General features: G+C 40.5%; 1 protein-coding gene across 9 annotated transcripts in view; it reads left to right on the top strand.

The window, feature by feature from the left end:
- Positions 1 to 15197, top strand: part of TACC2 (transforming acidic coiled-coil containing protein 2) — a 225128-nt gene extending 209931 nt beyond the window's left edge. For all 9 annotated transcript variants that reach the window (XM_073596214.1, XM_073596217.1, XM_073596212.1 and 6 more), the window contains 5 exons: positions 2632 to 2675; positions 12039 to 12199; positions 12894 to 13000; positions 13183 to 13303; positions 14492 to 15197. In XM_073596214.1, the coding sequence (XP_073452315.1) occupies positions 2632 to 2675; positions 12039 to 12199; positions 12894 to 13000; positions 13183 to 13303; positions 14492 to 14557 (499 nt within the window). In that variant the 3' untranslated portion in view covers positions 14558 to 15197. The remainder of the gene's footprint in view (positions 1 to 2631; positions 2676 to 12038; positions 12200 to 12893; positions 13001 to 13182; positions 13304 to 14491) is intronic.
- The last annotated feature ends 203 nt before the right edge of the window (positions 15198 to 15400 follow it).

Raw genomic sequence — 15400 nt, 5'->3', positions numbered from 1 at the left:
ACACTCATGTAAACTGTTGGAGCCACTTGGATGAGTAGTAAAATGTTTTTAGCATCACAGAACAATTCCTGTGGAATATGAGTAACAACTGCTAGCTATATTATGATCTGAATAAATTTAAAACCTTTAAGCATTCCTGTTTCTCTGCTGTACAACATGATTGATCAGAGTGGCCACCACTATTTTACCTAGAGGGAGATGCTAGATGAGACGGGATTGGTCACCCTGAACAATAAAGCTGTACAGTTGTTGAAGTACTGGTGTACATTCTTCATTTTATTGGAAGACATGTAAGACCTCTTTCACATGGGGCACACTTTCGTATGCCTGTGGAGGGCTGTGTTTACCCGCACAAGGATGCACAGATGTTCCCTGCATCCCTTTGCAGGCAGTCCCATTGATGTCATTTGGGATACTGTGGCTGCATGGACACAGACACTGCTCCCAATTTGATATCTGTATGGTTGCAGGTCACCTGTGCATCCCCATGCTGGTAAACCTCACCCTCCGCAGGCATACGCTTTAGTACACCCCTGTGTGTGAACAAGTCCTGATAGTTCCTGAAGGTTATCAGAGCCGATGCTATTAAACTATTAAGATTGCATAGTGGGGAGCAATATTCATCATAATCTTGAACTACTTACCTATTACAATAGTTTTCATCAGTGGAAAAGGTAGACTTTCCCCCTATTTTGTGGAGTTAGGCGTTAAGAGCATCATAAATACACAGAGAAGAGGTATTAAAATCATAGGTGTTAAAATCCTAATTCCAAAGGAATATAAAACTTTTCTGTAGATGTAAAAAACTGAAGATAGTTCCTGGAATTCTGACTGTAGAGTGAGAAAGCAAGAAAGTAGAAAGAGAATGACAGATGGCCATGAAGGAAACGGATTAGGAAAACAGGAGGCGAGGAGGAAAGTAGAAAATAGCACACATTACCCTAGCAGAGAAGGACAAGGCTAGAGGGAGGAAGTAAGAATAGTAAACATAACATAGACAAATCAGGCTAGGTGAGGTGTTATAGGAAGTAGTAGTTCCCCACAAGAGGGGAACAACCCTATACAGGATTGTTTATTTGCTAGTTTTATCCAATGTAACATACAGCATCTTAGGTTTAGTGGTCTTTCAAGGTCACGTTTGCCTGACACTGTAGCTAGCAAGGACTAGCAAGGAGAGGACTGCTTTGCTGGTGGGCCCTTGTCTCCGACTTTCGGCACTTGTCACCATCAATCAGAATGCACAGGGAAGGAGGGCGTTTTGGCTACATCTACCACTGCATTCCCCATTGTGACGCCTGCTGGGGGGCTGGAGACATGCGATTGCTAGCAAAACCGCCACCTCCATGCTCGCTGTGGTGTCGGGTGCTGTGCATCAGGGGGGGGGGGGGGGGGGGGGCCTGTCTGACATTGCAGCTAGTGTTACAGGGCACCTAGGAAGATGGGACAAAGTACTACTGAATGCTGTAAAAAAATTATACTTTTTTAAAGCACAGAAAAAACACCATAAATCAGACGACTCTTTCTACGTAGTTGTGTACACAAGCCATAATTCTGTATAATGCTACAGACTTGTTGTGAGTGCTGACCAAGGTTGCGGCATTTTTTACTGACAAAACATGAACAATTTACTGACGGAGCACGCTTTTTATGGACAACCTGAAAAATTACAGAACTAAGACAATCAATATTTAAACAGTATAAACATGGCATGGAAACACTGACCATATACATAACTAGTAATTTGCCTGGTTTACACTTACAAAAGCCAACACAGCATGACAAATTATCAGCCCCGGATATTATCATTATTATTATACAGGATTTATATAGCGCCAACAGTTTACGCAGCGCTTTACAACTTGAGGGTAGAGTGACAGTACAAATACAATACACTTTAATACAGTAGGAATCAGAAGGCCCTGCTCCTTGGAGCTTACAATCTAAGATGTATGGACATTTGTAAAAGTCACAGACGTTTACAAACTGTCAGTAAATTTACTGACATTTAACAACCCTGGTGCTGATAGGAAGATATGGGTGTTACAGCTAACAGTACAGACAGCCTCCAGACAGAAGAGCACCTTGCTATGTCTAATGAAATATAGGGGGTTATTTATGAAAGGCAAATCCACTTTGCACTACAAGTGCAAACTACAAGTGCAAAGTGCACTTGCAATTGCACTGAAAGTGCACTTGGAAGTGCAGTCGCTGTAGATCTGAGGGGTAGATCTGAAATGAAGGGAAGCTCTGCTGATTTTATTATTCAATCTTGTGCAAGCTAAAATGCTGTCTTTTATTTTCCTTGCATGCTCCCCTCGGATCTACAGCGACTGGCACTTTGCACTTGTAATTTGCATTTGTAGTGCAAAGTGGATTTGCCTTTCGTAAATAACCCCCATAAATTCAGTTATTTAGCAGACATAGCTTTTGGACAGAACTCTGTTTTAATGCTAGTTTACAACAGTTCATCACATCATTATTTGTGATAACACAATCCTCCTCACTGGCAAGGTCACATTCTTAATCAGCATGAAGGATTCATTGTTATCATAATTAAACTGGTATGCCTTTAGGAAGGTTTTAAGCTTTCTATTAAGAAAGAGATTTGAAAGTCTTTTTGTTTTCCTCCAGAAAAATTGTTGCAGAATATGAACAAACAATTGCACAGATGATTGGTAAGTGTTTACATTGTATATCCATATAGCATGCATGCATATCTTTTTGTGTATATGTTAATTTCACTTAATATTCTGGTAAATTTGTGGTGCCTAACACTAATCTTAAAATTATATATATATATATATATATATATACACACACTGTATATCTATACACTGTATAGCTATACAGCTGTGGCCATTTGAGAATGACACAAATATTAGTTTTCACAAAGTCTGCTGCTTCAGTGTTTTTAGATCTTTTTGTCAGATGTTATTATTGTATGCTGAAGTAGAATTACAAGCATTTCATAAGTGTCAAAGGCTTTTATTGACAATGACATGAAGTTTATGTAAAGAGTCAATTTTTGTAGTGTTCACCCTTTACATAGTAGGTAAGGTTGAAAAAAGACACAAGTCCATCAAGTCCAACCTATGTGTGTGATTATATGTCAGTATTACATTGTATATCCCTGAATGTTGTGGTTGTTCAGGTGCTTATCAAATAGTTTCTTGAAACCATTGATGCCCCCACTGAGGCCACCGCCCGTGGAAGAGAATTCCACATCCTTGCCTCTCTTACAGTAAAGAACCCTCTACGTAGTTTAAGGTTAAACCTCTCTTCTTCTAATTTTAATGAGTGGCCACGAGTCTTGTTAAACTCCCTTCTGCGAAAAAGTTTTATCCATATTGTGGGGTCACCAGTATGGTATTTGTACATTGAAATCATATCCCCTCTCAAGCGTCTCTTCTCCAGAGAGAATAAGTTCAGTCCTCACAACCTTTCCTCATAACTTTCCATTCTTTTTTTAAGACCTCTGCAATTCACCCTGGCATGTTGTCAAACAACTTCTGGGCCACATCCTGACAGCCCATTCTTGAATAATCAATGCTTGGAATTTGTCAGAATTTGTGGGGGGGGGGTTTGTTCACCCGCCTCTTGATTGACCACAAGTTCTCAATGGGATTAAGGTATGGGGAGTTTCCTGGCCATGAACCCAAAATTACGATGTTTTGTTTCCCAAGCCACTTAGTTATCACTTTTGCCCTATGGCAAGATGCTCCATCATGCTGGAAAAGGCATTGTTTGTAACCAAACTGTTCTTGGATGGTTGGGAGAAGTTGCTCTCGGAGGGTGTTTTTGTACCATTCTTTATTTATGGCTGTTCCTGATGTTTTTCCTGGAGAGAAGTGGCTTCTTTGCTGCCCTTATTGACACCAGGCCATCCTCCAAAAGTATTCTCTTTACTGTGCGTGCAGATGCACTCACACCTGTCTGCTGCCATTCCTGATCAAGCTCTGCACTGGTGGTGCCCCGAACCCGCAGCTGAATCAACTGTAGGAAATGGTCCTGGCACTTACTGGACTTTCCTGGGCACCCTGAAGCCTTCTTCACAAATGCAGTGGGAATGTGTTTTTTAATGGGATTAAGTTCATTTTCATGGCAAAGAGAGACTTTGCAATTAATTGCAATTCATCTGATCACTCTTCATAACATTCTGGAGTATATGCAAATTGCCATAAAAAAACTGAGGCAGCAGACTTTGTAAAAATGAATATGTGTGTCATTCTCAAAGCTTTGGCCACGGCTGTATAGCAAGCCTGTACTGAGAGAACTCTGAAGACTACAGATGCTGATTAACTTCTAAAAATGCTAGTTGCTTGGCTTTCTCTGGCTATTGTTTCCCTGAGTATGTAAGCAGTGCAGGCAGAAAAGTCAGATCTTTTCATTTGCATACTTGTTACAGATCAGTCATTGAAAGTATTGAAACCAGTAAATTTGCATGACAGCAAGGCAGGTAGCAATTACAGAAGTACAGCTTTTATTTACTACTGATGGCTAGCTCACCTGATGGATTGAGTTCTTGTTCTGTGGTGCCCGTACGACCCCAGAACTTTGCAGATTTCCAAATACTTTGCAGCATATTTTAAGCCCAACTGAACTTTCAATTCAAATCAGCTAAAGACATTACTTGTGCATTAAAACAAAAGATGTGCAAAATCTTAGACAAAGTGGACACATCCTGAGTAGAAAAACTTGTCCCTTGGAAGCATACCATGGAGTAGGGCCCTTGTCCTCTGTAGAAGCAGTAGTCTCTCTGCAGAGTTCACACGCCCCTGCTGAATCTAGAGCTTTCCATTCAGTAGGGAACATAAGCTTTACTGATTGTACAGCTATAGGTTTGCCCTATTGCGGGATTGTCAGATCTTTGCAGAAAGACCACTCCTTCCACACAGAGAGCAAGGGTCCTTCTCTACAGCATGCTGGCAGGGGATAGATGTGACTGCTTTGTAGAGCAAAAAAAAAACTTGGTTTCAAAGGATGGTCATTGAATGCATTGATAGACTACTGAGGGGAGAAACAAAGATCGCTTTCTCTTGTGCTGGGAAGCATATTGGATACACCCCCCCTCAACAGTGTACATCCTGAAGGGTTAGATATTACTCTTCCCTTTGCATGTTTTTGGATGAACACTAGACCTTGAGGATACCGAATGATCAGAACAATGTTGTGTTTTGTTTTTTTACTATTTCTACACCAATTTCTCCTTGAGTCCTTTGTGTTGTCTCTATAACAGTGCCTACTGGTCCCTTCCTATTTGATGTGCGTAATTATGATGCACGTTGTTGCTATAGTACTGATTAACTCATAATGTGAGAGGGCACTTCTGTTTACCTAATTCTAGCGTATTAATCTATACTGTGCCGAGTAAGACATCCTTCCTTTTTCTCCTCTTTTCTTCCTTCACTGCCTTTTTTCCCCCCTTTTCTTTTCCTTTTTTTGGCAGGTTCTCCTGGTTTTTTTCTCTTTCCTGTTGCTTCTTTAGTCATACACAGGACAAGTCTTGGTACATTGCTTAATATTTTTTACACATCTTTTGTTTTGATCCACCTAAAATATATTTAGGGAATTGAAACGAATGGTTTAGTTGAGGCAAAGTGAAAAATACATCAGCCACGTGCAACCAAACAATTCATGTTTTAACTGATCTGATCAAAAAAATAAATCTCACTGATTGGGGTTATGAAGTAATGAACCCTCCTTGCTGCTTGCACTGTCTTTTTCAATAACTTGCAACCATGAGTTAGGCCCCATTCACACACCTGAGCATTTTATAGTTTGAAGCTACAAAACACTTAACACTTTACAAATTCCCATGGTTTTCAGCTGTGCTCATTCATACCTTAATGTATGGCTTGATAAAGAACATGCGTTCTTTTGTCTTACAAATGTCAAGCATTTTTGGCCCCAATAGATGTCAATGGGAACACCAACTGTGTAATAATGCCCATATCATGCATTTTTTTCCCCTAGTGACTAGAGGAGAAGCAAAGCAAAAGCTCGAGCAAAAATGCTAGTAAACACTTGTACAAACACTCAAAAAAAAAGCCTGTAAACATGACCGAAGATGTTCAGCTCACAAGTGATTGCAACCAAAGTGCATTATGGGGGGGTTACTAAAACTGATGCACACAGAATCTGATGTAACCAATCAGCTTATAACTTCAGCTTGTTCAATTAAGCTTTGGCAATAAAATCTAGAAGCTGATTGGTTCTTATACACAGCTGCACCAGATTTAGTAAATCCCCCCTATATGTGCAGTGGACATTTGTGCATTGTTCCATTCTAACAAGCCCTAAGCCTTGTACACACCACTATCTGATTTAGCCCATTGATCTCCCCTGCTGTGCTATTGTGTCCTGACAGGGGGACTGCCCCCCCCCCCGGCAGAACACTCCGGTCAGTACTCTCAGCCATCGGTTGAGAACCCCGGTCGGCAGACCTTTTTCAGTCATGACCCTTTGACAGAAGCTGGCCCTCGGACTGGCTGCCATACACACTGCCCAACATTCGGCCCGTGTGTATTAGGCTTAAATTGGAAGATAGACGTGATATTGAAGCCAAGGGCAGTTTGCACTCCCCTGAAATCTTTTGTTTGTTGTCCTTTCAAAAGCTAGGCAGCATTCCCAGTAGTATGATTTACTTTCTCTTCCTAAAAATCGATCCCTTTCATCCTTTAGCAGTAACACATTCCCAACTAGCTTTGCAGTTCTTCCCATGAACTAACCTGATTTACTTTGCTTGTTTTATTTGTTTTATCCCCTGCTTTCTGCTTGTTTTCTTTGCTTACAAACATAAGGCAGCCCAGGTAAGACTTTAATGTGCCCCGTATGTCTGTAGAAATGTACTGAGACGTCTGGTGAATCCTGTAACCATATTTTCACTGGCTGTCTTGTTGTAAAAGTCTATTTGGCTTATTCAGTATGGCAGTATAAAGAGGATTTGTTCTGCATAAATGTAGTGCCGCATACCCTCCAATCTTATATCATCTCCCAGATATGGGCTTAAGCACGTTACATATCATCATTGCACTACCTTGTTAAGTAAGCTGGTCCTGTTTGTCTTTTCTTTTCATCAGTGCTAATCATATTAGTTCATAATCATAATGAGTACCATTTTGGATCGTTGTTGTGATTAAAATATTTCATGGCCTAATAATCATGTCTTTGTTTTCCATTGATATTGTGTTCCACCCATTACATTTACTGTTTTAGCTTTTTTAATCTTGTACTTTTACAAAGCACAATGCTCACACATGTACCAGTACACCTATAGTGAGAATGGTGTGGGGATATGGAGGAGAATGGCTTTAGATAATGTAAAGCTGGTCATACATTATACAATTTTCTTATTCATTTTCCTTTAGATTTACCTTCAACTATGTAGTGCAAGGGCCTGTCTGATTGCATACAAATTGAAAGTGTTTAGATGTGACCCCATATTATGATTTTTGGTAAATCTAAAAGGAAAATTGTATAATGTATGGCCAGCTTGTTGTAACCCACAGCAGATAATCATATTTTTATTTCTAAGACATGCTCTTTAAAACGACGTTTTAAAGAGTTGTTTTTGGAACACTAAGATCCATTTCACACTCAGGCGCTATAGCGCTAAAAATAGCGCCTGCAAAGCGCTTCTCCTGCCACTCCAATGTGAAAGCCCGAGGGAGTGGAGCGGTGCACTGGCAGGACGTCAAAAAAAGTCCTGCAAGCAGCATCTTTGAGGCACTTTAAGAGCGGTGTATACACCTCTCCTAAAGCTCCCCTGCCTATTGAAATCAGCGGCAGCTCTTTGCGGGCGCTTTTAACCCTTTTTCGGCCGCTAGCGGGGGTTAAAAGCGCCCGCTAGTGGCCGAAAAGCGCCGCTAAAAATAGCGATGCTTTACTGCCGATGCCCCAATGTCCCAGTGTGGAAGGGCTCTTAGATCAAGGTACAGATAACTACAGTTGATTATATACTTAGAGATGAGGTCACCTGGCCCTTCTTAGTCCTGGGTGCTGGTGAATCAATCTGTAATAGAATTGGCTTTGCATGGCAAAGGCTAAATCTGATTAGTATGACATTGGTATAGGCACTGCCTTCAGCACTCTTATCTTCTACACAAGCAGTATTTATTCACCTGAAAAGTTGAAATTGACACATACATGGTTCAGTATAGAACTGGCTTATGTACAAACTCCTTTCAGCTATTCGTTGTGTAGAATAAATGTTGTTTCGTTTGGTAATGAACAGCTTGATAAAATTTACCATCACTTTTGATTTTTAGTCTGCAGTTACCAAACCATTTTTCATGTGCTAGATGCAACAAAACACATCTGGCAGTCTAAGGGATCCCATCACTTTACTCATCAACTGTGAAGTGTTGGAAGTTCTGGGTTTGTGCAGGTGCGAATGTGCGACAATTTCCATAGGTCCCATCACTCAAGAACAGACAGATGTTTCCCACCAGTTGTTCTAAAGCCAGCCAAAGCAGGTTCAGCAGGGACCTGCTGAGATTCAAACTATGTATGGGCAGGTTGTTTGTACCCAAGTCAATTCATCAGTCAACTTGGGTACAACCAGCATGTTGGATTTTGCTGCTGCTAGATAGGAGGAGCGGCAAGGGCGGCTGAGACCGAGCTGTAAATCAGCACTGTGGGGAGCTCATCACACTGTTTACACCTAAGAAAGTGAAATCAGTGTGTGCTGTGCTCTCTACCTCCCCCTACAGTGCAGTACCCGGCAGAAATAGATAAGGTAACGGAGCTCGAGTGTTAGTGACAGCAGTGAGCGGCAAGCACAGGGCGGTGCCAGTGGTGGCGGAACGCCGTTCCGGCAGAAAAAAAGCCCTGTGTGCATGTGTTTATATGTGTGTGCATATGTACATTTATATATGTGTGTTTATATAGTGCATGTGTTTATATGTGTGTGCATATGTGCATTTATATATGTGTGTGTTTATATATGAGTGTGCGTGTATTTATATACCGTATGTGTGTGTGTGTTTATATATGCGTGTGCTTATATATACAGTATATGTGTGTGTATTATGTGTGTGTGTGTTTATATATGTGTATGTATGTGTATGTGTGTGCATACATGTGTGTTTACATGTATGTATGCATATTTTATGTATGCGCTTTTAATTCTGACCTCCCCTATATGTGTACAATCGGAACTGATTTTTTTTTTCCCGCTTGTTCATAATACCAGTAAAAAAATGATGTTCCTCTGAAAAGCGTTCCATGTTCAGATTGCTTTTCAGAGGCATTTGACAGCCAGTAAAGAGGCAATATGTTGACTCCTTACTGTCTGTTTTAACCCACTAAATGTATTACTATGCTGCAACTGCGTGCAATGCACACAGCTGTGGAGTGGTTGCAGTGCAGCCCCATTCACCTGGCGGTATACTTCAGGAATGCCCTGACTGGAAAAAGATTGAGAAACACTGGCATAGAGGAACCGATCTCTCCATTTTCCTCCTGCAGCCATTGAATGCCTATGGGAGGAAGAGGAAGAGAAGTGGGGGGGGGATGGAGAAATGGGTTCCTTTATATGCAGAAAACAAGTAAAAATTTGTGCTGAACTGTAAAAAGCAAGCGGCCAGCAAAGTTCGTAGATACCAAACAAAAAGTCACATGCATAAAAATTATTGCGGCGCTCAAAAGTTCAAAATGAAATTGAAGAGTGGGAGGAATCCAATCACCAAATATATTGTGCAGATGTAGAAAGAGTCACTCGTCACCACGTGGTAATGTAAGTCTGCTTACCAGAAGGTTTTAAGGATTAGGCATAGATGATAAATTCTCAATAGCATCCAGCAAATCCAGCCCACTGGAACCCCTCATCAGACTACAACATCCGTGGGATTTCCTTCACATATAAACATCTCCCAATGGTCACTTCAGAATTAGGCATTCAGGCATGTAGTCATCATATATCCGAGAAAAGAAAATGAAGGACCCATAGTGAAGCCCGTAATGAAAGATAAAAAAACTTTTATTGTAGTAACTTACAGTTGAAGCTTAAAACAGCATGCATCAATGATAGGAACAAACGGCTGCAGCAATCAGCGTACGGATGTCAGCCTGCCTCAGCCGTTTGTTCCTATCATTGATGCATGCTGTTTTAAGCTTCAACTGTAAGTTACTACAATAAAAGTTTTTTTATCTTTCATTACGGGCTTCACTATGGGTCCCTCATTTTCTTTTCTCCGATATATGATGACTACATGCCTGAATGCCTAATTCTGAAGTGACCATTGGGAGATGTTTATATGTGAAGGAAATCCCACGGATGTTGTAGTCTGATGAGGGGTTCCAGTGGGCTGGATTTGCTGGATGCTATTGAGAATTTATCATCTATGCCTAATCCTTAACACCTTCTGGTAAGCAGACTACATTACCACGTGGTGACGAGTGACTCTTTCTCCATCTGCACAATATATTTGGTGATTGGATTCCTCCCACTCTTCAATTTCCTTTATATGCAGCCACCCACTTGCGACCGGGCCCTGGCATTCTGCCACCAGGCTCGGAGGAAAGGTCCCTGTCATGGGGGCCCTTCATGGTTTCTTGCATCGGGTCCCTAAAGGTTCTAGTTACACCACTGTTAAGACTCCATGAAATTAATTTACTAAAGACAAATAGGCTACTCACATTGCAAAGGAATTTTCCCTTAGGTTAATGAATGTAGTAAAAAATCACTTTGCAAAAAATACCCAATCATGTGCAAGGAAAATTAAAAAAAAAAACACTATTTTTGCTTGCACATGATTGGATAATGGAAGTCAGCAGATCCTCAACGCATTCACTAACCTAAGGGAAAATTCTCTTGTAATGTCAACAGTCTGTTTGCCTTTAGTAAATCATCCTCGATAGGTTCTGCTAAATTGCTGCTTCTAGAATTGATATTCTATTTTTAACCTCCCTCACGGTAATCCCGAGTGTGGCTCGGGGTTAAATTTCAGTCCCATTAGCGGTAACCCGGAGCCACACTCGGGATTACATTGCAGGATCCTGGTGCGGCGTTACTTACCCTGTCCCCAGGATCCTGTGATGTCCCCGATGTCCTGTGTCTGCGGGCTCTGTCTCCTCCGAAGCCTCTCCATGCCAGGCTCCGTTCCCTGCGAGCGTCGCAACGCACGGGGGCGGAGCCTGGCGGCAAATTAAAAAAAATTTACAAACCATAACACATACAGTACTGTAATCTTACAGATTACAGTACTATATGAAATTATTTCACATCCCTTTTGTCCCCAGTGCTTTGGCCCATGCCCTGCATGCAGTTTTATGTTATATATACTGTTCTTTCTGCCTGGAAACTGGAGATTGTCCATAGCAACCAAAAAGTGTCCCTTTATGTCAAAAGTGGCTTTAGACCAGCTAGTGAACAGAGATAGTAAATTAGAACACTTGCAGAATTGAGCGATAGTGAATCGTGGGGAAATGTATTTTATTATTATTATTTTTTTAAATTATTTATATTTATTTATTATATTATAATTTATGTTTTTGTGTTTCAAACTTCATCATACCGGGGATATCTACTAGACTCTTGTTTGGACAGATTTAAATGTGTTATTGTTAAGAATTACAGGCCTACAATATAAAACGCCAAATTTCCATGCAAAATAATTGTACCACTTTCAGCACCTAAAATCCGAAATAATCATACCGCCAGGGAGGTTAACAGTAATCTAGTAGAGGAAGGATAAGGAGAATACATCTGTACCTAATTTCTTTATCCTTCCAGCTACACTGATTACAGGAAGGAGTAGTTAATGGATGTCACACTGAGCTTCTAGCAGAAACTGAAGGAAGGATATGACAAGTGACAGGAACGCTGCCACACACAATGACCAGTTAGGTAAAATTCTTTGATAAATTAGAGACTAGGATGTAAAAAGCACCAGCATTTTAAACGCACTGCTCCATAATGTGTTCAAGCCTAAACCTAAGATGACATGAAGGTCTTACCTTGGATACTGCCCTTAGTACATAGAAAACAAAACTTGTTCATTGAAGACTAACTTTGTTTTTCGTTTTCCTGTGAACAGAGGATGAGCAGAGAGAGAAGTCCATGTCACATCATACAGTACAGCAGCTTATTATAGAAAAAGAACAAGCGCTCTCTGACTTGAATTCAGTGGAAAAGTCATTGGCAGATCTCTTTCGAAGATACGAGAAGATGAAAGATGTGCTGGAAGGCTTCCGGAAGGCAAGTGGCTTGAAACAAAACACTGCACTCTAGTTTCTTCATTTTTGAAGATCTAAGGATCTCATGATTTAAAGTGTCTGTAATTCCCCGTACACACGATCAGACTTTCTGACAACAAAACCGTGGATTTTTGTCCGGAGGATGTTGGCTCCAACTTGTCTTGCATACACACGGTCACACAAATGTTGGCCAACAATTACGAATGTAGTGACGTACAAGACGTACGTGATATCTCTATTACGAACGCTAGTTTTACAAGACCGAGCACTTCGAGCTCCTACTTGATTCTGAGCATGTGTGAACTTTTGTGCGACTGACTTGTGTACACACAATCGGAAAGTCCGACAACAAAGTTTTTTTGGCGGAAAATTTGAGAACCTGCTAGCCAACATTTGTTGGCGGAAAGTCTGACAAAAATGTTCAATGGAGCATACACACGGTCGGACTTTCAGCCAACGAGCTCACATCCAACATTTCCCGTCAGAAAATCTGACCGTATGTACCTGGCATAAGAAGGACTTCTCATAGCAATATGATGTTTCATGTTGTGATATTGGGGAGAAAATAAGAATCTGGTAGTTATGAGTAGCAGTTCTTCATTTGGATACTTTTTGTCAAACTTCTTGCTCTTTTTGTGAAGCTGTTTGAATGACTAGATAATCCCCCCCCCCTCATCTTTGCAATCTATCTACAGAATGAGGAGGTGCTGAAGAAGTGCGCTCAGGAATATCTGGCACGAGTGAAGAAAGAAGAACAGCGGTACCATGCTCTGAAAATCCATGCTGAGGAAAAACTGGATAGGTAGGATAATATGATACAGCAACATTAAATGTAACATTGGTTACAGGTTGGGAGCAGCCAAAAATGTATTGATTGCAAAAGGAAATGGATTGGCAGCTGTTGGATTTGGCAGCAGTTTCTGTGATCTGCGTTTCATAAATGTGTCTGCATTGTATTTGACAGTGTGTGATCTTTTCTTATAGGGCTAATTCAGATATTGCCCAGGTGCGTACCAAGTCTCTGCAGGAACAGGCAGCATACCAAGCCAGTCTAAGGAAGGAACAGCTCAGAGTGGATGCTTTGGAGAGGACCCTGGAACAAAAGGTTAGACATTGTTTCTGAATGCTTGTAGTAAAAAGCAGTGTTGTTCAGTACTATTTGTTCATATACCTTCACATGTGTTCTATTTCTCAACTTTGGACCTTTATTGCTTTATGGATTCAGTCATCTATCTCTTTTTCTGAGACCTTATGCCTCAGTGTTCCAAATTGTTCCTTTCCCTCAACCCCTCTTAAATTTTAATCATAAAGTAGTGTTAGGAACAGCACATCTGAATAATGTGCCTCTTCCTGCAAGTTCCATCCCTTTTAGCATCAGCCATATTGCACAAGTATACAAAATGTTCAGTTTAAAACATAATGGATTATATGCAGAACTGCCATAGCTTACCATTCTACAGCCAACAGAGGAAAGGGCACTTGCATATTTTCTGTTCTACTGATGTAGAGTATCCATCCCAACCTGAATCTGTATATTAATTTTTTCCAGCATGATGTGCCTTGCAAAACATGTTATTAATTGTTTCCCCTTTGAGAGCCACCAGCTGAAACTTTGCTTGGCTGGTGGCTTTTAATCTCAGGTGCCACTGACAGCTCTAGCCCCCACTGGTAATCAGGATGCTCATTATTAAAATAGTGTTTAGAATAAAAGTCTTATACAACGGTATGTCCTTAAAAAATTTAAAAAATATATTTAGGGTATGCATATGAGTTTTTGTCTAGGTAATTGATGCTGCTATATTTTTGCCTATGCATCTAAGCTTTTTAATGACCTCTGATCATGAGGGTTCTTGAGGAATGCAGTAATTTCTTCACTATGCATTTTTTTAAATCAGAAATTGGATTTTCAATTTCCTTATGGCATTAGTGCACAATCCAGTTGAAATTACTAAATTGTATTATCCATATCCTAAGTTTTTGTGCATCAGCTTAACTGTCCAAAACCTTTTCTCCATTCAGACAGTCTCCAGTTGTTTCTAGATCAAAAGGATTTTGTATGGTCAGCTTGTAACATGTGTGATGAACCAAGGAGATTTCCAGGCATTTATTTTTGCATCTCTATGGTAGAAAGTTAAGAGAAATTTTTGTCCAAGGGAGCACAAAAAAACCCCAATCTGACTGGTTTAATCAGTTTCCACTCTATCCAAATAATTTTGACTACACTTTAGGATCAGCATTGACCTGTTTTGTCAGTCATATTTGAGTCTCATGCACTTTTCTTTTGTGGTTTCAGAATAAAGAGATTGAAGAGCTCACCAAGATTTGTGATGAACTTATTTCTAAGATGGGAAAGAGTTAACCTGGTGCTTCATCTTTTGGGGTGCTTGGTTTTCAAGCGGAGTGCAATCTGGATGATGTAGGGAAGGACTGATCCATTTTTATTTGTACCTTGGATATGGAAATGTGGCACCCACGGCTAAGGGTGGCACAAGAAGCATATGATGACAGCTTCCTTTCTGCATGGCCTTCCTGTATCAGGAAGGTAGAAAAAACTGGCTTTGCATTTCCATGCATTTTTATCTTATTTTATATGGGAGTTCTGCATTGTGTCAAAGAGCTGTAAGCTCATTCTACGTCCTGCTGGGCAAGACTACATCATGTTTTAAACACTTTATAAGGAATGGCTGAGGGATTGCTTTTGTCACTGGATTGCTATTTAAGTAGATTTCAAGATGAAATGATGTTCAGCTCATACTCGCATGATTGGAGTGCTGTAAATAAATCTGTATTATGCAAACACTGGAGAACCCATTTTTCCCCTTTAAGAAATGTTTTGCTGGAATTGCTACCATCTTGTTGTTCTTCTTATTTCTCATAAAATCTAATTGTTTGTTTGAGAGCTGCACTATCCTGAGATACACAAGAACAGCTTCCAAAATTGCCAAATATCTGTACATTGCTGGCAATTAAATGATTTAACCCTGCTGCTGATTGGCACATATCTTGTCTGAGTCATTTTGTATTACCACCTTGGGCACAGCCACAATACCTTCAGAGCAATGCCATCCAAACGTTTAATACCTTTTGAAAACCATATGATGGAGATCTGTAACCCTTCAAAGGTTTTGTAAACCACACACCCTACAGTGCTTTTCAGCTGTATAGCTTAAGAAGGGTGACAGCCCGATCCTGACCATGACGT

Source organism: Aquarana catesbeiana, linkage group LG08, assembly GCF_042186555.1.
Source record: "Aquarana catesbeiana isolate 2022-GZ linkage group LG08, ASM4218655v1, whole genome shotgun sequence".
NCBI lineage: Eukaryota > Metazoa > Chordata > Amphibia > Anura > Ranidae > Aquarana > Aquarana catesbeiana.
The sequence above is the reverse complement of the archived record's forward strand: the minus strand, read 5'-3'. Positions and strand labels throughout refer to the sequence as shown.